Source organism: Tamandua tetradactyla, chromosome X, assembly GCF_023851605.1.
Source record: "Tamandua tetradactyla isolate mTamTet1 chromosome X, mTamTet1.pri, whole genome shotgun sequence".
Taxonomy (NCBI): domain Eukaryota; kingdom Metazoa; phylum Chordata; class Mammalia; order Pilosa; family Myrmecophagidae; genus Tamandua; species Tamandua tetradactyla.
This window is the reverse complement of record NC_135353.1, coordinates 47924148-47949223: the sequence shown is the minus strand read 5'-3', so window position 1 is coordinate 47949223 and position 25076 is coordinate 47924148. Positions and strand designations below refer to the sequence as shown.

At 42.4% G+C, this 25076-nt stretch overlaps 2 protein-coding genes across 4 annotated transcripts in view; one reads left to right on the top strand and one right to left on the bottom strand.

The window, feature by feature from the left end:
- The first annotated feature begins 821 nt into the window (after positions 1-821).
- CT47C1 (cancer/testis antigen family 47 member C1) lies at positions 822-5213 on the top strand. Its single transcript, XM_077145501.1, has 3 exons — positions 822-2647; positions 3596-3758; positions 5027-5213. The coding sequence occupies exons 1-3, from the start codon at positions 1492-1494 to the stop codon at positions 5037-5039; spliced, it is 1332 nt and encodes a 443-aa protein (XP_077001616.1). The 5' UTR covers positions 822-1491; the 3' UTR covers positions 5040-5213.
- Positions 5214-8755: 3542 nt separating this feature from the next.
- KIAA1210 (KIAA1210 ortholog) overlaps positions 8756-25076 on the bottom strand; it is an 80793-nt gene continuing 64472 nt past the window's right edge. For 2 of the 3 annotated variants that reach the window (XM_077146015.1, XM_077146016.1), the window contains 5 exons: positions 22129-22234; positions 15751-19875; positions 14563-14726; positions 12821-12926; positions 8758-11357 (listed from right to left, as the gene is read on the bottom strand). In XM_077146015.1, the coding sequence (XP_077002130.1) occupies positions 11146-11357; positions 12821-12926; positions 14563-14726; positions 15751-19875; positions 22129-22234 (4713 nt within the window). In that variant the 3' untranslated portion in view covers positions 8758-11145. Of the gene's footprint in view, positions 11358-12820; positions 12927-14562; positions 14727-15750; positions 19876-22128; positions 22235-25076 lie in introns of all 3 variants that reach the window. The other variant, XM_077146017.1, reaches the window with a different exon arrangement.

Below are 25076 nucleotides of genomic sequence, written 5' to 3'. Positions count from 1 at the left end.
ACCCATTCTATGTGGGTCTTGATTCATTTACTGGAATCCTATTAAAAAAAAGAGAGAGATTTTGGAGAAAGCTTCAGAATGATGGGGGAGCAACAGAGCAGAGTCACGAGAATGATGAGAGAACCACAGAGTCCACCAACCAGCGATCTTTGAAGATGAAAAAGGAGAACACCCTGGGGGAGCTTCATGAAGCAAGAGGCCTGGAGAGGAAACTAGAAGACATCGCCACGTTCGCCATGTTTGTCATGTGCCCTTCCAGCTGAGAGAGAAACCCTGAAGCTCATTGGCCTTCTTATACCAAGGTATCTTTCCCTGGATGCCTTAGATCCAACATTTCTATAGACTTGCCTTAATTGGGGCATTTCTATGGCCTAAAAACTGTAAACTAGCAACTTATTAAATTCCCCCTTTTAAAAGCCACTCCATTTCTGGTATATTGCATTCCAGCAGCTAGCAAACTAGAACATATGCTAATAAGGCAGGAGCTACTTTTGGGGGGCTTTTATGTCTCTACTTGTAGCCAGTTGAATCCAGTTTCTCTCTTAACTAGAGAAGCAGGATGCAGTTAACTACAAGTGCGGGATGTTCGTCTGAGTATAGATTTTAAATTTGTGTAATTTATGTATATTTCATTAGTTTTCAATGCTGGGTTCTTGGTTCCCTTTGTTCCATAGTTCTGGCTGGCTACCAACTTCCCCTATATAACTGTAAGTGTTTCTTTGTAACCCTAGTAACTCCACTGCCATCCTTCACAGAATCTCGTTATCCATTCTTTGGAGGCTTTAAGTGAAGTTGATAGGGTTCATTAAATACCTTCCAGCTCCTTTTCTGACTGCATCTACTTCAACTTTATGCATGCTTCTCTAGGTTGCTTTCAGGTTAAATCACCCAAATTCTCTCTCTCTGGGAAGGTTTTTCTACTGCTGAGGTCTGAGCTATACATACAGCAGGCTGATATCAGGGAACTCCTTACACTGTACGCTTCCCGGGGTGCCTCCGTTTTGGACCACTTTAGCTTTGGGGGCAATCGTAAAACTAAATGACTGGACCTGAGTGGGCCTAAAAGGTGGCACAGCCCCAACCCACAAAGCATCAAGGGAAAGGGATGCAAGACGGGAACTCCAGAAGCTGAAGGTCTTGTTGGACACGGGGCACGTCAATCCTCACTTGTCAGCAAATGAGCTCAGAGCTCCCTTTGTTGGCCGTTTCTGGCCCCGCCCTCCGTCACTTGGCCGGGTGACTCTTTCCCACCTTGTTCACTGCCCGCTTCAGTGTAGGCTTGGTGGTGGCTCCTGGGGTCAGACCCTGCCCTTCCGGTCGTGAGGCCCCCTGAAGCACCGTGACAGACTGCTGTCTCCTCAGCGGCCCCCTCCTCAGCCCGCCCCTCCACCTCAAGGCAGGCGGCACTACCAACCGCCTTGGTGACCGCCATCTTTGTCGTCGTTGCCACAGCCCGATCCGGGACCGGTTGAGGTACTGACTGGACTCGTGATGTCTGCCGCGGAAGAGCGAGACCCGGGCCCAGGCGGCCGGGACGACCCCAGGGGTGTGGCAGAAACCTGGGCCGTTTTGACTGATGCTGGTAGTGGGGTGGTCCACAACCCTGAGCCGGTCGAGGGCCCTGCGGCCGGGGCAGCGGGGGTCGCAATGCCTGGGATACTGCAGGAGGCCGCCGGGGCCCTTCAGGAGGAAGAGGGTGGGCAAGAGGCAGCCCTCCCCCAGATCCAAGAGGCCGAGAACTCCGAGGAGGACTCGGATATTGAGCCAGCCGAGGAGGAGGACCAGAACCATGAGGCGGGCCTGGATGACGTCGTGGAGCCCCGTCATTTCCCCCTGGCAGGCTTTCGGTTCATGTTCCTGGATCTGATCCACTCCCTCCTCCAACGCATCTATTATAACCACCACATCCTGGTCCGGCCCCACGGAGACCATGTGTTAGTGAGCCAGCGCCCTCAGACCCCCGGGAACCAGGGAGACCCGCCGGTGCTCCACGTGCCCGAATCCCCCAGGGAGCCACCTGCGCCCCAGGCTTCCGAAGACCCGGGAGAATCCCCCGCGTTCTGGCAGCCCGGAGACCCGGGAGAACCCCCAGCGTTCTGGCAGCCCGGGGACCCGGGAGAACCCCCCGCGTCCTGGCAGCCCGGGGACCCGGGAGAACCACCCGCGTTCTGGCAGCCCGGGGACCCGGGAGAACCACCCGCGTCCTGGCAGCCCGAGCACCCGGGAGAACCACCCGCGTCCTGGCAGCCCGGGGACCCGGGAGAACCACCCGCGTCCTGGCAGCTCGAGCACCCGGGAGAACCACCCGCGTCCTGGCAGCCCGGGGACCCGGGAGAACCACCTGCGCTCTGGCAGCCCGAGCACCCGGGAGAACCACCCGCGCTCTGGCAGCCCGGGGACCCGGGAGAACCACCCGCGCTCTGGCAGCCCGAGCACCCGGGAGAACCACCCGTGTTCTGGCAGCCCGGGGACCCGGGAGAACCACCCGCATTCTGGCAGCCCGGGGACCCGGGAGAACCACCCGCGTTCTGGCAGCCGGAGGACCCAGGAGACGGCCCCACATCCTGGCAGGCGGAGGGCCAGGCAGGGGAAAACGCGTCTGCTCTCCAACCCGAGGAGCCAACAGAGGAAGCGGTAGATCTTGAGGGTGAGGAACGAGTCCGGGGGCCGGTGGGGCTGGTTGACGGGGCAGCAGCCCAGTAGGCGGGGACCCAAGTTTCCAGGGGACTGATGCCAGGCCAAAGCCTCTGGCACCCGTGGCCTCTCGGCAGGGGTGTGATGTTGGTGCAGCTGATTCCCTTGCTGGCCATGCTTGGGGCTTGCCTGGGGTGGAGAAGCAAAGGGCCAGGGCCCTCAAAAAACTTCAGGCCAAGTATACCCAAGTAGAAGCCCAATCCTATAATGACCTTTAGAGTCTTGAGAAAAAATATGCTGCTCTCCACCAAAATCTGTTTCATGAGAGATTGGAGGTGTCAGTGCAATTATGAACCCACAGATGGATGTCAGTGGGAGGTAGAGTTCAGAAGGGAGATTAGCAGGAAATGAAAGGGGAGCCTGAAAGAGAAGAGTAAACAAATTTTGGTTTGCTGACTTTTGGTTGATGACTTCAAAAAAAATGTAAAGATTCATAGAAAGTTGATACCACAAAATGATGAACTGATGAGGCAGCACTTGGTAAAAATTAAATATTCAGGGGGTTGAGGAATCAATGAGCTTCACCATTGAATTTGTCTTCGAAGCAAATGAGAATTTTCTCAACAAAGTTCTGCCCAAAACACACAGAATGCTATCAGTCCCTGATGATTCTGATCCCCTCTTCTCTAAAAGGCCAGAAATAATCAACAGCATAAGGTGTGAGATTTACTGGAAAGAGGGAGATAATATCAACATGAAAACTATCAAGCAGCAGAAATGTGAGGGCCACAGAAATATTGAATCAATCAGTAGAAAGGTGCCCAGCTATTCTTTTTGTTAGTTACTTTTATCCCTCCTGATTCTCTTGAGCCAAGAGTACTGAATGTCCTTACTGATTATGGGTTGGGATTTTTTTTCCATGAATATCTGGTCCCAAAGTTCTTGTTATTCTTTACTAAAGAAATGAATAAATACCAATATGAAAACTCTGAGGAAGAGGCCCAAAAAGCTGGTGGTGAGGAAGAGAAAGAAGCAGAACAGGAACAAGAGAAGAAAAATGAAGAAGAAGAAGAAGGACCTAAGAAGGATCTGGACCAAGCTGAGGGCCGCCCCAGAAAATCCAGGTATCTATATGTAGCCTTGAATATCAGCCAACCATTCCTGGCATTTACCTGTTACTGATAGCTTTATGTTTGTTTGTTTTAATCCTCTCAGTAAATTAATTACAAAAAATTTTGCTTAAAATTAATTTTAAAATTCAATTTAAGGAGGGGGTGCAAGGGTAGTTCGCTGGTAGAATTCTTGCCTGCCATGCGAGAGACCCAGGTTCAATTTCCAGTCCATGCACTTCCCCAAAAATAAACAAACAAGCAAAACAAACAAAAATTCAACAAAATGGTGCTGCAATAACAGGATACTCGCATGGAAAAAATAATGAAATGTGACCCTGCCATACAGCATACACAAAAAAATTTCAACTTACATTGCTTGTTATTCGAATACTTGTGTACCTAATAGTATAAAATATGGCATGTGATAATGCTGCTGCATGGCTACTAATTTGTTCTGTGAGGTCCTAAAAGATTTAATTATCAGGGGAAAAATGTGTGAGAGGTGGTAACAGACCAATATTGTTTAGAATATGATTACCAGAAGAAGCAGCTAAAGTGTCTGGACCATGCACTGGTTAGGCCTTCTTCACTTGGCCACTGAAATGTAGTCTCTTGTACTAGACAGAAGATTAAGTCTTTTAGAATGTGACTACTTACAAATAATAAAAAGTTTAAAATTTCAAGTGGGACTTGAAACCTAAATATTCATTCAGCTGTAGAGTTTTGTATTTCATGTGACAGTCCAAAGAAAAGAAACTTAGTCACCGTACGATCATTGTTTATTGCAGAATTGGTAATTAAGTCTTAAGGTATATCTTTCTTTTGAGTATATTTAAATGATTAACTAATATTTTTCTTTTTCTTTTCATTTTCACAGCTATATATTTCATAAAAGCCTCTTTCCATATGATAGATATGCAAACCAAGGTTTTGGGAGGGTGTGGGATATCATTTGTGGAACTAACACAGACTTTTAAGGTGGAGAGATTTATTTAAATCCAAGAATGACCTCTAAAGAAAAAAACCAGTCAAGTATTTATTGTGTTGGGCAAGAGGGAGACAAGGTTGGTGCAGTCATATGAGTGAAGCCCTTGGAGCACGTGCATCCTGATATCCAAGGGTGCAAGTTGCAAGAGGAAAAGGTGATGTTCTTCACTCCTTGTTGAGATATAAGCACACAAATACAGAAGACATATGTAGGGCTATTTTCATAGATTTAAAAGCCAGTAGTGCAGGTTAATGTTGTATAATTGCTAATTTTATCTTATTTCATCCTGTAGTTGGGAGAAATAGAAAGAAAAGGATGGAGAAAGAAGAAAGAATCTGTTCTTCACTGTTTTTAGGTTTTTCGGTTTTTAGAAGCCCAAGGGAATTTTATCCACAATGATTTCATTCCGCAGTTCATCACCCAGAAGTTCACCATCCACTGACATCTGACTTCTCTCTTACCTTTCACAGATGTATTTGACAGGATGTATTCAAGTTAAAAATAAAAGTTGTTTTGAATAACTAACATGAAATATGTGCAGATTTTTTTAGATAAATAATCATGACTCAAATCTCTCTTTTACCTCTTTTTGTTTTGGTCCACCTTATTTTCACTGAAAGGGATAACTTTCCGCCATTTGGTAAGCCTATTTTCAATGATCTTATTGATGCTTACTATGTATTAAAATGTCAGGTTTAAACAATTTTTGTAAAGAGAGAGTTGGAGGTTAAGCTGTTAGAGGTGTTATCCACCACATTAGTCACTAGTCACTTGTGGCTACTGAGCACCTGAAATATGGCTAGTCCACTTTGAGATGTGGTACAATTATAGAAAATGATGTAAAGTAGCTCAATAATTTTTATACTGATTATATGTTGAAATAATAATATATTCGGTTATGCCAAAAATAGTTTTAAAATTAATTTCAAGTTTCTTTTTACTTTTTTTATTGTGGCTACATATATATATAACATAAAATTTTACATTTTAACCATTTCTAAGTGTACAATAAATCCAGCGACATTAATTACATTTATAGTGTTGTGCTACCATTTTACCACCATCCATTACCAAAGCTTTTTATTCATACCAAAGAGAAACTCTGAACTCGTTAACTAATAACTCCCATCCCCCTTCCCCCCCACTCAGCCCCTGGTAACCTCTAATCTACTTACTGTCTATATGAATTTGCTTATTCTAGATATTTCATATAAGTGGAATCATACAACATTTGTCCTTTTGTGTCTGGCTTATTTCTCTTAACATGATGTTTTCAAGGTTCATCCATATTATAGCATGTATCAGAACTTCATTCCTTTTTGTTTTGGGTGTGTGGTCCGGGAATTGAACTCGGGTCTCCAGCATGCAAGGCAACCATTCTAGCACCGAACCACCTGTGTACCCATCCTCTCATCCCTTTTTATAGCTGAAAAATATTTTCATTGTATGAATATATCATTTTGTTTATCCATTCATCTTTTGATGGACACTGGTTGTTTCCACCTTTTGGCTGCTGTGAATGATAATTGGTGTTCTTTTTACGTTTTTAAGATTATCTCTAGAAAATTAAAAATTACACATGTGGCTATGTATATGTGTATGAGACAGGACTGTTTTAAACTGTTTTTGAAGGAAACTTTATGGATAACCCAGTTTTCCTGAAGGTCGGCTGGTGCTGCTGGGCCTGGGTTGACTTTGATTTGGAGCAGTGGTTCTCAAAGTGGACCAGCAGAATCGATATCACCTAGGAACTTGTTCAAAATGCAAATTCCCACCCAAGAGCAACTGAATCAGAAACTCTGAGGGTAGGGGCCCAGCAATCTGTTTTAACAAGCCTTCCAGGGACTTCTGATGCACCCAAAGATAGAGAACCACTGGTTTAGAGCAACAGGGAGAAGAAGCTGTGCTTCTCTTGGAAAGTAGGACCAGCTGATTCATTGGCTTGAGCCTTTGGTAGGTAAACTGAACAGAAAGGCAAGAGCTGGGCTTGGGAGGAGACTAGAATTCACGTCTAAGACACAGAGAGCAAAGATTGGGTGATCTCAACAGAAAAATTCATAAGAGAGAAAGCTGGTTCCAGAAGGATACAAATATACTATATATATGAAATAAACTAAAACATGTGCAAAGTGATCACCATATAGTGATTTGAATACAAATATATGGCCGTGAATGGCATGCATAAGAGTGGTCCCATACAAATGTAGCATGCGTAAGTGCATGCACAGGAAAGATAAACCCCTCATTTAGGACAGTGGTTACCTCTTAGGGAAAGAAAGAAGAGAATTCTGTTGTGAGGGGAACACAGTGGGCTTCAACTGTATTTGTAATATATTTCTTAAGCTGGGTGGTGGGTTCATGGATGATTATGGCAGTGTTCTCTATAACTTTGTGTAGGTCTGAAATTTCCTAATAAAAATGCAAAATATAGAAAGGAAAAGGAGAGAGTGGGCTTAATTTCTGGACTCTGTTGAAGGGAAGAAAGATGACATAGTTGATGAGAGTAGAGGATCAGAGAAGGGAAAGAGACTAGAGATTTGAGGCTAGATAATCTCATTTTCACATTTAGTTATGGATTTCTAAGGTGCTCTCATATTCTGTGGTAGCACATCTCATATTCTAACTTGTGTTAGTATTATTTTTAAAAATTGAGGTGAAATTTGCATAACAGAATTAACCATTTTAAAGTGAACAGTTCAGTGGTATTTAATACATTCATGTATGGTGCAACCACAACTTGTAGTTCTGAAATATTTTCATCATCCCAAAATAAAACCCTGTACCCATTAAGTAATTGCTCTACATTCCCTCCTCCCCCATCTCTCACACCCACCAATCTGCTTTTCCTCTCTATGGGTGTAGAGAGGAAAAGGGTATTTCATATAAATGGAATCATATAATACATGATCTTTTGAGTCTGGCTTCTTTCATTTAGCATGTTTTCAAGGTTCATCCATGTTGTAGCATGTATTAGTACTTCATTCCTTTCTGTGACTGAGTAATATTCCATCATATGCATATATCACAATTTGTTTATCCACTTATCAGCTGATGGATATTTGAGTTATTTTCATCTTTTGGTTGTCATGAACAGTGCTGCTCTGACCACTCATGTACAAGTATTTGTGCATTGTTTATATATGTGTGTGTATCTATCTTCCCTGGATTCTGCCTGGATTGAGAGAACCAAACTTTAAGCATTTTATTTATCTTTCTTTCCCAAAGTCCTAGGCACTGAGTTTTCTACTTAGAAGATGCTCAAGTAATATCTGTTAAAGTGAAGTAACATTTCAGCAATCCTGTTTTGTCACCAGTGTTTATGTTTTAATAGGCATTATCATGTAGCATTCCTTATGGCTAGAACTACATGATGATTCATAGGCACAAGGCTCCTTGTTGCCATTATTGAAACTGAAAGGGAAGGCCAAGTAGACAGTTAGCTGTGCAATGTGATTTGAAGGGCGTGAAACAGGGGCAGGGTTGGGGAGGTTCTTCCCACCCCATTGGAGCAGCCTTAGAAGAATCCAAGAATTCTAATTTCCAACCTGGCCTTTCAGGTCATTATGAAGTGACACTGGTCACTTAAGGAAATATAACATTTTATTTGATGGATTATTAGTTGATTTACACATTTTAGATATTTAGACTTAGGATACGTGGGCCCACTACTAAATTCTTGCCCTGACCCTGCAAATGTTACAAATGTTACAGGTGGCCTGTAACAGATTCAATACCTGGTATATCAGCCCTTCCCTGTCTTTACTCCATGTCACACTTTGTTACCTGAGCACAGTGGGGCTCTGTGCTTCTGAAAATGACTTGTTACAGTAACCCATCCTGCCTATAGGATTTCCCTAGTCCCTGGGCCAGACTGGAGTATAACCACTAACCATCTTGCTCCATCTGCTTACCCCCAGTGGCATACTCCCTTCTACCAGTCTCTTTCTTTGCTCTCCAGGTGTTTACACACACAAAACTTCCCCTTCAATACCACTTATCCCTTCTCCCCTCCCCATAACATACCCATCTGGGGCCATTAGCATGCTCAGACACACCTATGTGGAACCCCTTTAGGCTCAGCACAAGCCCTCTGAAGAACATTCTCCTTCTCTGACAACCCTCAGGTCTGAGTTGTCAATATTTATTTCCTATTTATTTCCCTTTGCATGTCACAGACAGACTTAGATGGACCACAGAACAGGCTTTATTTACTTTTATTTATTTATTTACTTTGCATATAACAAAATCAAGAAACCTACCAAAAAAGTTGAAAAACCTATCAGAATGTGTCCCTAGGCATCAAAAACACTTAACTTCATCATTTAAAAACAAAGTGTTGTTAACCATGGAAAAGAAATTACTAATGGAGAGTTCTCAGATTGAGAATAACCTAACAGTGATCTACCCTAAGAACGGGAGTGAGGGAGGTATAATAGCTAATCTACCAGGATTACCTGGGTAAAGGGCATTTAACTAAATGAACTGTTCACTATAGAAATACAAAGGAAGTAAAATCAAATCAATTAAACACTTAGCATTATCAAAATTATCAAAAAGATACAGCATCAAGAAAGTAAATGTTTTATAGAGAAAATGCAAAATCCAGCATCTGGTTGTACAGTGTCATACCATCACGAGGAAAACCAAGTAACAAGGGTTTAAATTAGCTCTGGCCCTTAAACGCCTCTGAATTTTTTGCATGGGGCAGCTTCCCCAGTCAGAATTTAAAGGCACAATTAGATGTACAAGCCTGCATTTCTGTTTAAGCAAAGTGGCTCTGAGGTGACAGAAGCAGGCACAGCAATAGCCATATCAAAAAGTCACTTCTGGGTCCCCTAAGAAAATGACTTGTGTTTACTGTCCAGGCTCTGGGAGCTCTCCCTTAGAATTTGATAGGTTTTGTGGATCCAGGCTGGATGGAAATACAGGGTTGTTTGCTTCATGGAGAACCAGCCAAGTTACAAATTAACTCTTGTGGTAAAGATGCCTACACCTTCACTACTGTGCCTGTCTGCTCTTAATGGAAGTGATGCTGCCAAAGAAAAACACTGCATGGCAGAATTAGAAGGGAGGGGTAAAAAATTGCTGGACTACATGCTCCCTCTCCTCACAGCTGACCATCTCTCTCAAATGGACTCTTCCTCTCCAACTCTGCTTTTTTTGACTTTCTCTTTCCCTACAGCAGGGGAAAGTGTGAATAGCTGGATGAGGAGATCGGTACTGTACATCCCAGTAACTTTTGAGGTGTGTGCCTCTAGAAATGAGGGCAGGGAGAGGTTGATTTAATTACGCAAGTTAGCAGAAAGTCAACTGCTCAATGGCTTTAGGATTGCGATTTTGCTTTGGTCTAAAACCTTATGAAGCAGAGTCTGTCAAGGGAAGGGGACTAGAAGCCAGGCTACAGGGAGGAGTTCTCTACCTTAAGGCTGGAGCCAGAGGAAAAGGGAGCACTCCAGTGTTCCCAGATTTACTTCATGGTGATGAGTTTGCCATCTGCCTGAGATTGAAAGTACAGATTTTGGCATCTGTAGAAGGCTGAATTTCAAAAGAGTCTTAAGAGCCTAAAGAACAAGATATGTATGACAGGCAGTACATTTCTGGGTAATTGGAGATGGTCTCACTGGCACTGGGGCAAAAGGTCAAACACTGATGAACTAACCATCCTGAGGAGAATGATATTCCCCAAGAAATGTTCTGCCTCATAGGGATATTTCTGCTTCGTATTCCCTGTGCTCGACTGGGGGCAGGTTGGCATGGAGCATGTGCAAAGCGAGATCTCTGCCTAGTGTTCTGTGTCACTGTCACCCAAGTTGCAGGCATTGAGGAACCCAGGGATACAGGGGAGATGTTTCAGTGGGTAGTCGGCTGACTGGGGGAATTGCTGTGCAAAATTTTTCTGGGAGACCCAGAATTTTCACTACCATCACCTCTTCTAGGAGCCTAAAACTGCTTTTACAGAGCCTGAAACAATAATCAAAGAAATAAAGCATTTAACAAAGCTCATAAAGTCTAAAAGCCAATCCTTAGGTCAAATCATCTGGGCATTTTCATTAGAAATACTTCACTTGATCAAAGAAAATGACATCCCCTTAGTTGCTCTGACAAAATGTTTTTGTTTTCTCCCTTCTAAAGCACATTGTCCAAAGTTAAATATTTCGTAATTCTGCAAGCACTGAACATTCCCACATTTTTATAGAGGAAATGCTGGATTTCCTGATGGTGGCTGTCACTGTAATGAAGATTAGGCATTCCTGAAATTTATTTCATTCAAATAATTATAGGCTTTAATTGCCATTTCTAAGGCTCTTTTGATTAATTAAAAAATGGCCACAGTTAAGAAACCACTATGTGGAATTAATATAGCTATTGATAATTATGATTGAAAAAGTTGATGCTCCACCCATGAGCTATTTATTGCGTAATATCTGCTATATGGCCCCATGCTTTGGCTTTCTTCTTAGCCAGGGAGAACCATACTGGTTCAATCGGTTCAGTTGGCTCAGTTGGTTCAGTTGGTTCAATTGGCTCACCTAACTCATGGAGGCCAGTTGAGAGAGATGAAAATTGTCTGGTTCCTCTTTCCATGGAAGGCACTTGAAATATCTCCTCATCTTCAAATCCAACTGGAACCACAGCAAATAAATACACAAGCAGTAAGAAGCCCCAAAAGATACTGGGGTATATTGTTTATGGAATGCAATTAAATTTTTCCTCCTTTCAATTTCCTCTGATCCACCTGCTCTCAATGCTGCCCAACTCCGACTCCCTTCATTGTCAGGTTTTTAAAGCCAGTGTGAGTAATGCTATGGGAGTTATGTAGAAGGGAAAAAATTAGCATGGCTGTTGTCAGAGGGGCCTGGACATGGGAAGGCCTGAAAATGCCTGCAACTGTAACTGCCCTTCTTTGGGAGGTTAACGTTGGACTGTCATATCTTACATTTTTGAACAGATGCCGTAGGGGTACTATATTGTACGGTATCAGTTCCATTTTAAAATTTAAATAAGGTAACATTATTTTTGTGTTGCCAATACATGATGTGCTGTGAAACAACTGATGATGTGACAGATCCATACGGTAACAAATCTGTGCTAAACGACATCATACCAAACTACCCGGGCCACTCCCTCCCCATCCTGCTTTATGCCCAGTTGTCTCAGTGGCATAGTCTCAGCCAGTGGTTCTCAAGCCTGGCTACACCTTAGAATCACCTATGGCTCTTTTAAAAATACCATTGTCTAGGGGAAGCCAAGAAAATCAGCAATTAAAAAAAAAAAGCTCACAATGCACAATGAAGGTTGAGAACCACTTGACAGGAGTATAGTGCCCATACAGGCCAGTAATAACAATGAACAAGTCAGCTGCTGCTGTTTCTTGGCCAGACAATGAGTTTGTAAACTGCTAGTCTAATCTCTTCATGAGGAGGACTAAGGAAGAGAGAAAGAGATGGTTCAATATAAATCCATCTTCCCTTCTCCCTCCAACTGCCGTAAAGAAAAATGCCCTACTGGTAAATATGCCCTACTGATGAGACCACATTCTCTTATATCCCAGCACAATGTTTTTTTCAGCAGCCAACATTTCCCTATCTCTCACATCTCTGCTCAGAATACTGAGGGGTTGAAACAAGCCTTTCAAATAGTTGTGGGTTTTTTTGGTTTTTGTCAAAAATTGCTTCAATTCAATACCATTGGGCCTTATAGTGGATTATTTTTTAACAGATTCATTGGGAATGCAGACAGTGAGAAAATGTTGCTTTGTTATGAGCTAGAAAGTAGCTTGGTATTTTCCTCTTACATACCCAACCACAGGAATATTTGAGTGAGTGATCACTGCTTTGTGCCTATACAGCTTCCTCAGTGGAGTAATAGACTAGAGGACCCTCTGAAAGTTATACAGTGGTTTTAGTAGTCACTTCTATTGAATTTGTCCTAGTAATTGTATCTAATTGAAGGACCATCAGAGAATCATGAAGTTGATTTGAGGGGCAAGAGACATGTATAGCCTGAGCTTGAAATTCCAAGAGCTTCACAACATTCTGCCAGGGTTATTTTTGGGGTGTATGTGCCTTTGTGTGTGTTTGTTTACCTGGTTGGGTAGACTTAGGTTGCTTCATTTTTGCCATCTTCTCCTGTCTGTAGATACTGGAAGTTAAACTCCTTCTTGGTTGGTATGGATTTACAAGGTCAGCTCCCTTGAATACAAAAATGAAAACAGAAAGCTTATAAGTACTGACATGAAAACAGCAAGTTATTATTCAGAAGACTATAGGGTACAAACTCTGTCCTGGTTACTATGAGTTCAACAGTGGTCAAAAGGAAAAAGATAGACATAAATGGCAGATAGATAGGAAAGAAGGAAGAGAGAGAGGGAGGGAGGGAGGGAGGGAAAGAAATAGCATCAGGAGCCTCTTGGTTTGAAGTTGAGATTCACAAAACCTAAACTGGGTCATGTTTAATCACCTTTCAGACCTGGAAGAAAAGGTTGTCTGTGTAAGATGAGAATTATTTAACTTGAGAGCCACCTTTTCCCTAGCACTATACCAGCATTTAATAGCAAACTAATAGTATATTGAGGTTATAAATCCTATCAATTAATTGAATTGAGTTCCATGAGATTTCTACTTAACAAAACTTGCTGACATCTGACTTGAAGCACTCCTTGTATTAGAAAGCAGTATATCTGTAGGTTTTTTCAAAATAATGTAGTTTACCCTTTTCAAATTAATCTTTTCCACAACTGGTTTAAATAATGAGTTTATATAAATCTACTGCATCTCCGTCTGGCAAAATCATCATCCAGAGCCTTCCTCAAATTCTCCAACCAGAGCCCTAAAAAAGAAGTGGACTTTGCCTCTTTAAGGTCTTGTTCCCATATAAATGGTAATGATAAAAAATAAAACATCTTTGAAACAAAGAGTTTTAAACAGGTCCTCATCCGGTCTCTCAATAAATTGAGCAAGCACTTAAAAGTATAGGATTTTAAACATATCTCGTGATATGTAAATTGGATGTATTTTCTTGAGTCTATTTTTTGCAATTTTGACAAGGTTTCTCATTCCAACACCTCCAAAGACATTGCAAATGGGACATTGGAAGCAAGGCATTATCCCTTATCCATATGTGGTACCATTAACCTAGTTCATCACATAACATATTTTAACCTACAAGAACATGCCACACCAAATCAAATCAATACGTAGAAATCCAGACAATGAGTTTGTAAGTTCCTAGTCTAAATTCTTAATGAGGAGGACTAAGGGAGAGAGACAAAGATGATTCAATATAAATCCATCCTCACCTCCCCCTGCAATAGCTGAAAAGAAAAATACTGTGGTAAACATCAAACATAGGTAAGTCATTATATCCTGATATGGAAAGGCCCACAAATAAAATATTAAATGAAAAAAGTAGTAGTGTAATTTGATTCCATTTATATTTTTAAAATACATGTACTTATATATAGGCATGAAATATCTGTAAGGAATAGTCCTTAAACTCTTACCCCAGTGGTTACCTTTGGAGATTTTTATGACTTACTCCTTATTTCTTAACCAATCTCATTGAACCCTGCTCTACAATATTTAGGATAGGGTTTAGTTTACAAAATCTCCCCATATTTATCACTTTTTGCAAACCTTTTAAAAGCATAAAGCATGGCATGTTTGTGAAAGTACAAATCAAGTCTTTTTTCCCATCCAAGATTCTTCCTTCCTTAATGAATGCACTCAAAGAGATGGGGTGCTGCATGCCTGGTTAAGTTCCCGATGGAAGCTTAATCAGGGACTCCAGAACCTTTGGGAGTGTTTTCTAGGCTACCCCATGTCCTACCCCATATTGATGTTCCTTAGCCTCTGATTTGGCTCCAGCTGTCTCCTTGGTTTTGGGCTCTTTCATAGGAACTTGGGCCTGGAAACTCCTCTGCCTGCGCTTTGCCATGGTTATCCATGTTGGCTCTAAGATGGCATCATCTGGCTGTTTATCAGGAACCTTTTCTGAGAAAGGAATGAAAAAGAGTTACAACTGGAACAAGATAAGCAGGGTCTTAAGTCTTACCAGGGCTTACCCATGATAATGTTGCAAATAGGTTCCTCATTAATTGCCAAATGAAAATCAATAGATATCTAGTGGAGAAGGGCCCCCTTCTTTTCTGCCCCCAAAATCCAGCAAGGGAGGAATTCCTTGGGTACTTAAGAAGCTTATACTTCAAAGTTGGCATGCTACTCCCTTACTGGCCCCTTTCCTTATACCTTACTCTTCCTTTACCTAAATCAGGGCAAGATAGTGGTCACAAGGTGAGATGGGAAAATTCTTAGGGGGCCAGAGACTCAAGCCACTGATGTCATTCCTTTAGTTCCAAGAGAAAAACAAAGTATTTGTTTCTCATGCAAGTGTGTGTGTGTGTGTGTGTGTGTGTGTGTCTATGAGTGTGTTTAAGGCATATACAAGATTATGTGATGGTAAATGTGAAGCTACAAGAGTTTTGGGAGAAATTAGTGCTCAAAAAGCTAGCTAGCTCTAGATTCTTGGACATTTCAGCTTGTGAAGGGACTGAAGTACAAACATTTACATTAACTTAAGATTTCAGTCTAGCCAGGGCTTACCCACTATGAGAGTCTGAACATAGTACTGTATTAATGAGTTGGCTTTAAAAATTCACTTGGTGTTGGAGAGGCATACTGCATGTAAAAGTACTTTGAGAAAGCATAAAGTTCTATCCAAATATAAAGTATATAGAGGGTAGGGGAAGTGGAGAGATCATGTGATCATATTTCTATTACAGGAAGTGGATGGATGTCCAAAGGGAGACACCCTTGAGAAAGAGAAGCATTAAAATTAACCACTCCAAATCCATTAATCGAGAATGGGGCACTATCCTGCCCCCAATTCCTCAAGTCAACCCTTAGACAACATTTCAGTAGGCAAGACTAGAACAGAGTTCCTTCTATTCAAGACTTTGATTTCCAGTTCTTCCCTCCACTTGGTACCTATTTGCTATCTGGGAAGATAAAGTCTCACCTGGGATCTTATAAGCAGGTTGATTCTTGGTCATGTCTTCAGATTTGGGCCTGACCTGTTGCTTCTCTGCCAAGTCAGATATTGTGGTGAGGTTCTCTGAGGTGCCCGGGTGCCTCTGGAAAGTACTTCTTCTGACTTGCTGTTTTTTACCAATGGATGATGAAATCGGGCCCGAGCAGGATGAAGGAAGCTCGGTAAAGTCATCTTGTTTCTCATCCTTGTACCTCTGAGAGAAATGGATTTTCTTCAGTCGAACTCCAAAAAGGTTTTGAACATCAGTCCCACTGATGGGTGAGCTTGAACGACTGTTATTATTTTGATCACCACTTTCAAGAACTTCCTCTTTACAGTAAAGACCTCCAGAGTGGGATGTTTGACAGGCTGGAGTGATAGTGAACTTCATAGATTTGGTAGCAAGGGTTGAGATGCTCTTACTGAGGTCTTCAGAGCCTTGGCTTTCTTTTTTGGTTTTGCTTGGAGAAACTGAGCCTCTTGGTAGGATGCAGTTCCCAGGATTGCTCTCAAAACTGATTCCCTCAGCAGTAGCACTCATGGAACATGAGTAAACTTGTTGCTGATTTTCAGGATTTCCAAAAGCCTGGAAAGGGTGTCTGGGAGGCAGTTGATCCTCAGGACAGCCCCACTCTGCAGATACACTTGCTGAGTCCATTGAAAAAATTTGTGACTGAAGTTCAGACCCATCCAAGGTTTGGAAAGGGTGTCTGGATGGCAGCTGGACTTTAGAACTCCAACATTCTGCAAGAAAACTCTCAGAAGGTGTGGAGAGTTCTTGCTGGTGCTCAGGCTTCACCATGGCCTGTATAAAGTGTTTGGGAGGCAGCTGCTCTTTAGAACTGCTCCACTTATCAGGAATACTCTCTGAACCTGAGAAAACTTGGTGCTCAACTTGAGGTCTCAACAAAGATTTAGAAGGATGATTTTGAGGCAGAGGATCCACATTAATGCCCCCCTCAATAGCAGGGCTTTCTGAACATGAAAAGATTTGCTGTGCCATAAACTTCACAAATGACTGGGAAGGGTGCCTGGGAAGCAGTGATTTCTTAGAAATGTCTTCAACCACAGGATTCTCTAGAGGTGAGGACATATCCTGGACTTTAGACCTCCTTACAAACTGGGCAGGATATCTTGGAGGCAGTGACCTTCCAGAAATACCCCCTTCAACAGTAGCACCCTCAAAACCTGAGGAAATTTGCTGAATGTTATGTCTTTCGAGGGACTGGGAAGGATGTCTGGGAGGCAGTAGCTCCATAGAAGTGCCTCCCTCAGCCACAGCACTCTCCACACCTGCAGAGACTTGCTGCTGGACTTCAGCATTCATGCATAACTGTAAAATGTGTTTGGGAGGCAACAATTCCACAGAACCAATCAATTCTGCAGAAGTACCCACTGGACCTGAGGAGACTTCTTGCTCAACTATTGGTTTTTTCAGGGAATGAGAATGATGTCTGGGAGGCAGCAGCTCCATATAATTGCTCCTCTCAACAGCAGTGCCCTCTGTGCCTTGTTGGAGTTTAGGCCTCATCCATGGCTGGAAAGGGTATCTGGGAAGCAGTGACTCCATAGAACTGCTCCATTTTGCAGAAGCACTCACTGAATCTGAAGTGTCTTGTGGCTCAATTTTTGGTTTCATTAGGGGCTGAGGAGGGGTTCTGGGTGGGATCAGTTCCATAGAAATGCCTGAATTAATAGCAGCACTCTCTGGACCTGCAGAGACTTGTTGCTCAAATTTAAGGTTCACCTGTGCCTGGAAAGGGTGTTTGTGAGGTAGCAGCTTCACAGAGCTGCTCCATTCTGCAGAAGCACTCATTGAACCTGAGGAGTCTTCTTTCTCAGCTATTGGTCTCATCAAGGACTGAGAATATGTGGGAGAAAGCAGCTCCATAGTAATACTCTCCTCAGTCACAGTGCCCTCTGGGCCTTCAGAGAATTGTTCGACTTTAGGGCTCACCTCTGGCTGGAAAGTGTGTCTGGGAGGCAGCAGCTCCACAGAACTGCTCTCTTCTGCAGAAGCACTCGCTGATTCTAGGGAAATATTCTGTGACTGGAGTTTAGGTTTCACTAAGGGCTGGGAAGGGCCAGGAGGCAACAGCTCCTTTAAAATGCCTTCCTCAGCACCAGCACTCTCTGAGAAGGTTTGCTGGACTTTAGAATTGGTCAAGGACTGAGAAGAACAATTGGGGAGCAGTGATTCCACAGGAAAGACCCTCTGAGAGTCTATGTCCTCTGAACCTAAGAATACTTTTTGCTGAACTTTAGGGTTCATCAAGGGCAGGGAAAGAAGTGTAGGAGGCAGTGGCTCCATAGGAATGTCCCCCTCAACAGCAGCACTTTCTGGACATGCAGAGATTTCTTGCTCAGCTACCGGTGTCATCAGGGGCTGAGGAGGACATCTGGAAGGAAGTAACTCCATACAAATACTGTCCTCAACAGCAGCTATCTCTGGACCTGCAGAGACCCGTTGCTCAACTTTAGGACTCACTTGTAGCTGGAAAGGGCATTTGGGAAGCAGTGGCTCCATAGAAATGCCCCCCTGAACAGTATGGATATCTGGATCTGTGGAGACTACTTGTTCAACTGTTGATCTCATCAGGGGCTGAGAATGATGTATGGAAGACAGCAGCTCCATAGAAACAGTCGCCTCCACAGGAGAAATTTCTGGACCTGAGGAGACTTGTTGCTCACCTTTATACTTCCTCGGGCGCTTAGAAGGGATTCTAGGAGGCAGTGGCTCCAAAACAATGCCCCACTCAACAGCATCACTCTCTGGACCTGCAGAGACTTGTTGCTCAAATTCAGGGTTCACCCATGATTGTAAAATGCAGCTGGGAGGTACTGGCTCCACAGAACAGTTCCATTCTGCAGAAGCATCAGCTGAACCTGAGGAAACTTGTTGCTGAACAACAGGACTTGTGAAGAGCTGACAAGGGTATTTGGGAGGCAGTTGCTCCATAAAGGTACTCAACACCTCAAGAGTGTTCCCTGAAACAGAGACGACTTCTTGGTGATCTTCAGACTTCTCCAAGGCCTGGGAAGGGTTTCTGGGAGGCAGAACTTCCTCAGCACTGCTCCAATCCTCAGCAATGCAACTATTTGATTTTGTGGAGACTTCTTTATCTGCAGGCTCCCCCAGAGCCTGGAAAAGGCATCCAGGAGCCAGCTGCTCCTCAGAACCACTCCCCTCCTTTGAAGTACTCTCTGAATCTGAGGAGACTTGTTGACAGTCTTCAGGCGTCTGAAAAGCCTGAGAACGGCTTCTGGGAGGCAGTCTTTCTGCAGAAGTGTCTCCCTCTGCCATAGTACTTGCTGTGTCTGAAGCACTAACTGTAGACGCCTGGAGGACATTTCCGGTAGGCTTTTCTTTGTAGACATTTAGGATATCTAGGGCTGACTCCATTTTAAATTGGGCATTTGTTGAATCAAGGCTGGAAGCTTCTTCCTCTTCTGACTTCAAATAAGAAAAATCCATAAACACCTGAGCCTCCAATGACACTGAGCGAATATCTTCTTGGGTTGTAGAAGGGCTTTCCACCACTGATAAAAGAGGAGCTCTGGCTTCTGTCTTCTTGGCTCCAGAAGCCAAAAGAGGAGCTCTGGCTTCTGTCTTCTTGGCTCCAGAAGCCCCAAATTCATGGTATGGTAGAAAACCACTAACCATGAACTCTTTCATGTCTCCAGGTATGGGTTGTGGTGCTGATGCTTTTTTGGATTCAAAATCTATGCCAACATTTCTCCTTCCCACGTCATCTTTATCTGAAAGCAACTCCTGAGGGATAGCTGCTGCTTCTTGTGGAGTTGTGGACTGCTCCATAAATTGCTTCTCCAAGGGCAGGTGGCTGAGGGCACAATCCCTGGCAGTCTTCTTGGCAGGTGGGGGCCCAGTTCTAACTCCTGGGTCATACCCTTGGCTAAATTGTTTAAGGCTTCTTTCTCTGGTTCCACACTCATTCATTCCTGAAGCACTTGATCCTTTTCCTCCATGTTGTCTTCCATTTGCTTCTGACATACGGTAGCCCAGACTCCCAGCAGCATCAGTGTTCAAAGCCTCATCTGTTGTTTTCGTATCACAAATCTCAGCTTTGTTGCTTTGTTCTTGGCTTGAGGGACCTGTACCAAATAGAAATAAGGAAAGGAGAAATATGTGTGCTTTTGACTTCCTAAAATAAGTCTACTCTGCCCTAGCCCAATAGGTACATATTTACTGTTTAATTCCCTAGTATGAAGAAGCAGCTATTTATAAGATAGAGAGCAACTTGGTCACTAACTGGTAGCCTTCTGTAGGTGAAAAATTTTAAATCAAAGGGAAATCCCAGTTTGTTTTTTTAACTGATTCCAGGGCTGGTTCATTACTATTTTATCAATAGTTCAATCTTCCATTAGGTCAGGACACATTAAAAGGTATATATATATTTTTTGTATGCTGTATGGTGGGGGTCACCCTTCGTTCTTTTTCCATGTGAGTATTCAGTTATTGCAGAACCATTTGTTGCATTTTTTTTTGGGGGGGGGGAGTGCTTGGGCTGGGAATTGAACCCGGTTCTCCCACATAGCAAGCGAGAATTCTACTACTAAACTACCCTTGCACCCCCTTAAAAGGCAATTTTTGAGCTTGCAACAATGATTACCTTTAAATAAACTGGAGCAGGGGAAAATTTTACCCTTTAATTAACATCTATGTTTTCTACTTAATATTTATCTGAACTACTTGAATTTTTATATTGTACATATATTACTTTACTTTTTTAGAAAGGTGCCAACAGGAGTTAACTGGGAGGTAGGCTCATGGCTCCCTTTTCTTCTATTTTTTGTTCTTTTGTTTTAAAATAATCCTATGTAATATTATACATGCAAAGCAATTCTTGGGAAGCCTAAACAACTGCACCCGTCCACAGGCCAAGCACGAGGCAGCAGTTATATAGATTGCGTCTCTCTAGTCCTTTTACTAAGGAACGCCATTTGATCCTTAGGTGGGAGGGTGCCTGGCTGCCCTTCCTCCCTTACCATCTACTACATCTCTAGCTCCATCTGGTGGTTTTATATCCAGCAAACAGTTCTGAGCATCACTGGTTGCACTATAAACCACTCCCCATTATATGGAAAACCAGTCAAAATATCTAACCACATGGACACTGACTCGGTTCTATCCTCTGTTTGTAAAACAGATAATCATTAAAAATAACTACAAGAAAAGATTTTAAAAAGTAAAAGAAGTAGCTGATTTCATTTATTTCTAAGGGGAACATATTGTTTTTTAAGTTTTCCTAGGAAAATATGTTTGGGGATATCCTTTGAGCCCATGTGTGAAATTATTCGTGGCAAAAACGTAAAATAACTGCTCAACTTAATTTGCAGAACTGGAACTTTGTTTTTTGCTTGTTTGTTTTTTTAGAGGTTATAGGTTTTCAGAAAAATCATGCATAAAATAGAGTTTCCATATACAGAGTTTCTATTATTAACACTTATTTAATTAAAATAAAATAAATAATCATTAACATTATTAGTGTGGTACATTTTTTACAATTCATGAAAACATTATACATGCACTATTCACTATAGTCCATCATTTACAATAAGGGTCACTGTGATGTTAGCACAACATTGTGAATGTAATTAGCAGCACTGAATTATGTGTGTGGATGTGGATAAAAGGGAAAATTTGACATTGTATATATGTTACTAGAAAAAAATTTTAGAAGCACAGGATTGAAATTTTGTTTTGTCAAGTATTTGAAAAGAGCTTGACATCATCTGGAACCAACATTTGCATATGCACACATACAAACACACACCCGGATTTTCACCCTGGTAGTATTTGCTGTTTGAGTATTTGATGGGTGTTGGCTGCCATAGACATCTATCTGCAGCTTGCGGATATGGGCACTTGTCTTACCTAGTTAACACCAGACTCTTCTCTCTACTGGAAGAGAAAGACAACTTTGACCAAAAAAAAAAAAAAAGAGTTTTTGCCAATTCTGTTACTCTTGTCTGCTTCTGTTGTTGAGGGAAACCGTTGAAGGGGAAATCACTGGCTGCCCTCAATATCTGAGCTCACCGAGGAACTCAGCAGGGCCATCATACTCAGAAGATTAAACAAACTTAAAAATAAACCAAGACATCTCTCTGGTTGGAAATTCATCTAGCTACAGTAGGGATCCTAGTATGACCCTTTACCTAAATCCCACACAGGTGGCAGTTTAGATGGAGAAAATTGAACCACATTAAAATACATCTTAAATAGAAAGTTCTCTGAGGATCAAGGTCAATAGGCCCAGGTAATTCTCTTTTTATAGCTCCTGTCACATAGTACTGTGCAATTAATTCGTAATACATGTTTTTCGATGAGGATGAATATGTGCTAACCTGCACTGTCTTTTTCCAGCTTCTTTTGATCACCTTCTTTTGGTTTGATTGTACTCTTCTCTTCAGAAGCCAGTGGAGGGTTTGACTCTTCCTGCTTTGGTTTCACCTAAAATGAGGGAAAAAATCTGATTCACTGCTTGCCCCGCACCCTTAGATGGTTGTCAAAGGAAAAAAAAATCAGGAAAAAAGTCCTTGATACTCAAACAATTCTGTTGGGAGCATATTAATGCCATTAAAGATGGAAGTTATTTCCAGTGGCATCTGCCAAGATCTTTATGGTGATCCTTTTACCAGTTGGAAGTGGCTCATCCAGATTTGGAATTTCTGATTGATGAGTGACATGCTGCAGGGCTCTCTTTCTAAAACACCCTGGAAATCACTGAACTGCACTGGAAGGCCAGAAATCTGAATGTTGCTGGGTCTAACAACAGTCATGCCTCTGGCAACACTGGAATTCTGAAATTTGGTTTGGCAGACTTTGAGCCAAGTTCAAATCTTGTTTGGCTTCTTTTCAGAGAATTTAGTGGAAGTGTGAATTATATCTTTCCAGCTCAAGAGAAGAAAGAGGATTGGGATTTTATTGGGAGGGATGAGAGATAAAGAAGGTTTTAGCCCTTACAATGAATGAGTTGAAATTGGTTTAGTATGAACAGAGTTTTTAGATAATTACATTGCAGTTCTGGAAATACGAGAGTAGTACAACACTGCAATAATGTCTGGAATTTACTTAGTCTAAGCCTTTACGGCAGGCATCTAAAGACAAATGTACAACACTTTATGCTCCAACTTGAAGTGCCTGCCCAAACAGACTCAGGTTAATATAATTGATTTTTGAGTGAATGGAATCCGATAGACTTGGTTTCAAATCTCTGTTCCATAACTAAACTGTGTGACCTTTGGTAGGTTGTTCTCCGAATCTTGGTTCTCGCATATATAAATTAGGGATAAGGGTAAACCTCCAGTGGGACTTTCAGATCTGAGAAATTTCAGAGCAGGGAGCAACTGGTAGCAGCCTCTATGTCATAAATGATCCCAAACCATTTCTATTCATCCATGTGTCAGAGAGAGAGTGTCAAAAGAGAGACGTAGATGTTCAGACCTTCTCAGAGAGTGCTGCCAAGGCCTAACCATTAGATTATGCGGAAGAAAGAACAACAGAAGGATCACAACTAAGTTTCTCTCATCCAACATTTCCTGGCTCCCAGGTTTGTGGTGAGGTGTCCAGGTGATAATGCATGTATAAGGCTTGGCACACAGTAACTGGTCACCCCCTGCTTGACACCAAATCAAGGAGATCATCTCAGGAACCCTTTCTCTGCCAACCATTCTTTCAACTCACACTTTGTCCAGGTTTTAAAGTTAAATTATGATGTTAGGCTAAAGGCAACATGATGTGATGAAGAGTCCTGGGCTGGAAGTTTAGAGACTGGGTTCTGGCCCTAGCTGTGCCACCAGCTGGGTGTTTGATTTTGGGCAAGTATCTGAACTACTTGTACTTTAACGTCCTTCCCTGTAAAATGCTTGCACTATGCAATCTTTTAGTCTCTTCCAGTCATGATTTACAGCCCAGAATCATTGTGGAATTCTGTGTTCTACTGAAGTGAATTTTCCAGCATCATTTGATTCTTAACTTTATAGCAAAAATCTTTTTCAAAGTCATTGCTTCCTATCTTCTGAAACAGCAATTGGGGAACATAATTCAACTTTTCTTAATGACTAGGGCAAATAATGAACATGATCCATTATACTGGACTATGATACAGTGTGGCCCCAAGGGAACTACTGAGAATGGGAAAGGTTCTTGACCCCTTAGCCCCTATACTAAATGACAACATATTGTTTCTATCATCTCTGCTGTCAACTGTCACTTCTCTTTGATGTCAGGTCTCTGAGTCTGCTCTGTGGTCATGTTTATAACATAATCGTTTGGCCTAAGTGTAGCTCCGCTTTTTAGAAAGTCGTGTGACAAGATTTTGTGACATTTATTTGTCAGTAAGAGATCTTTTGAAAGATTAATAGTTGAGTTCTAAATATTAGCAGTTGCTGAAGGCCTTATCTCCAAATGAGATCTGATTACTAAAATAGTTTATCTGGGTTAGGGTTGACTATTCTACAAAGAGGGCTGAGTGAATTCCCAGGTGCTAAGCCAATAAGCAGTTTCTGGGGGGTTAGTCACTATAAATACTTTCTTCATTTAATTTTATACGAGTTCCAAATGGATGCAATCATTAGATGCAAGCTTGCTCACCCCTCTGGCGGTGTCAATCTCAGGACTCTGCCCTCAACTTTGTCATCCCTTACTTAGGGTACGAGTCCCCTATATTGTTTCCTTAGAAGCAGTTTGAAAAGGTTGGAACTCCTTTTTCATTATACACGGGTTTATTCCAGGCCTCTTGAAGGACTTACAAGCACTTGAAGAGTCTTTCTGATCTTTTGCTTCCAGTGGTTTAAAGCCATCTTGTGTCGAGCAGCTGAAGTGTCTAAACAGCCCTGGGTATTGACTGAGATGCTGAAACCAATGGACAGTTGTGTGCTGCTGGGAGAGGGAAGCATGGCAAACGTGGTCAAGGATGGTGAGTGAAAGAACCCAGATGATACCTCAGAGGCACTCTGGAGATAGTGGAGGAAAGAAATAGGTCAACCTTGTATGTTGTCACTGGTCTCAAAAGTTGGAAATTCCTCTGGCTGAAGAATTCCTAAAGAATAAGTCCTTCATGAATTACTGTCCCTTTTCCCTACAGTTCTATCAACACTTTCAGTCAGTAGGCACATTAGAGGCAACGTGTACTTTCTACTGCCTCCCTTGCAGGTGAAAACAAGAAATAGAAAAAAGTTTGGAATGCGCCCCTGCTTAGAAAGCATTCAGGTGCTGCCCATTGCCGTCCAGATGGAAACCCAAACACTTAAAGGAGTTTGCAAGGTCAGAGGGTTTGCATTTTCTCCTATTC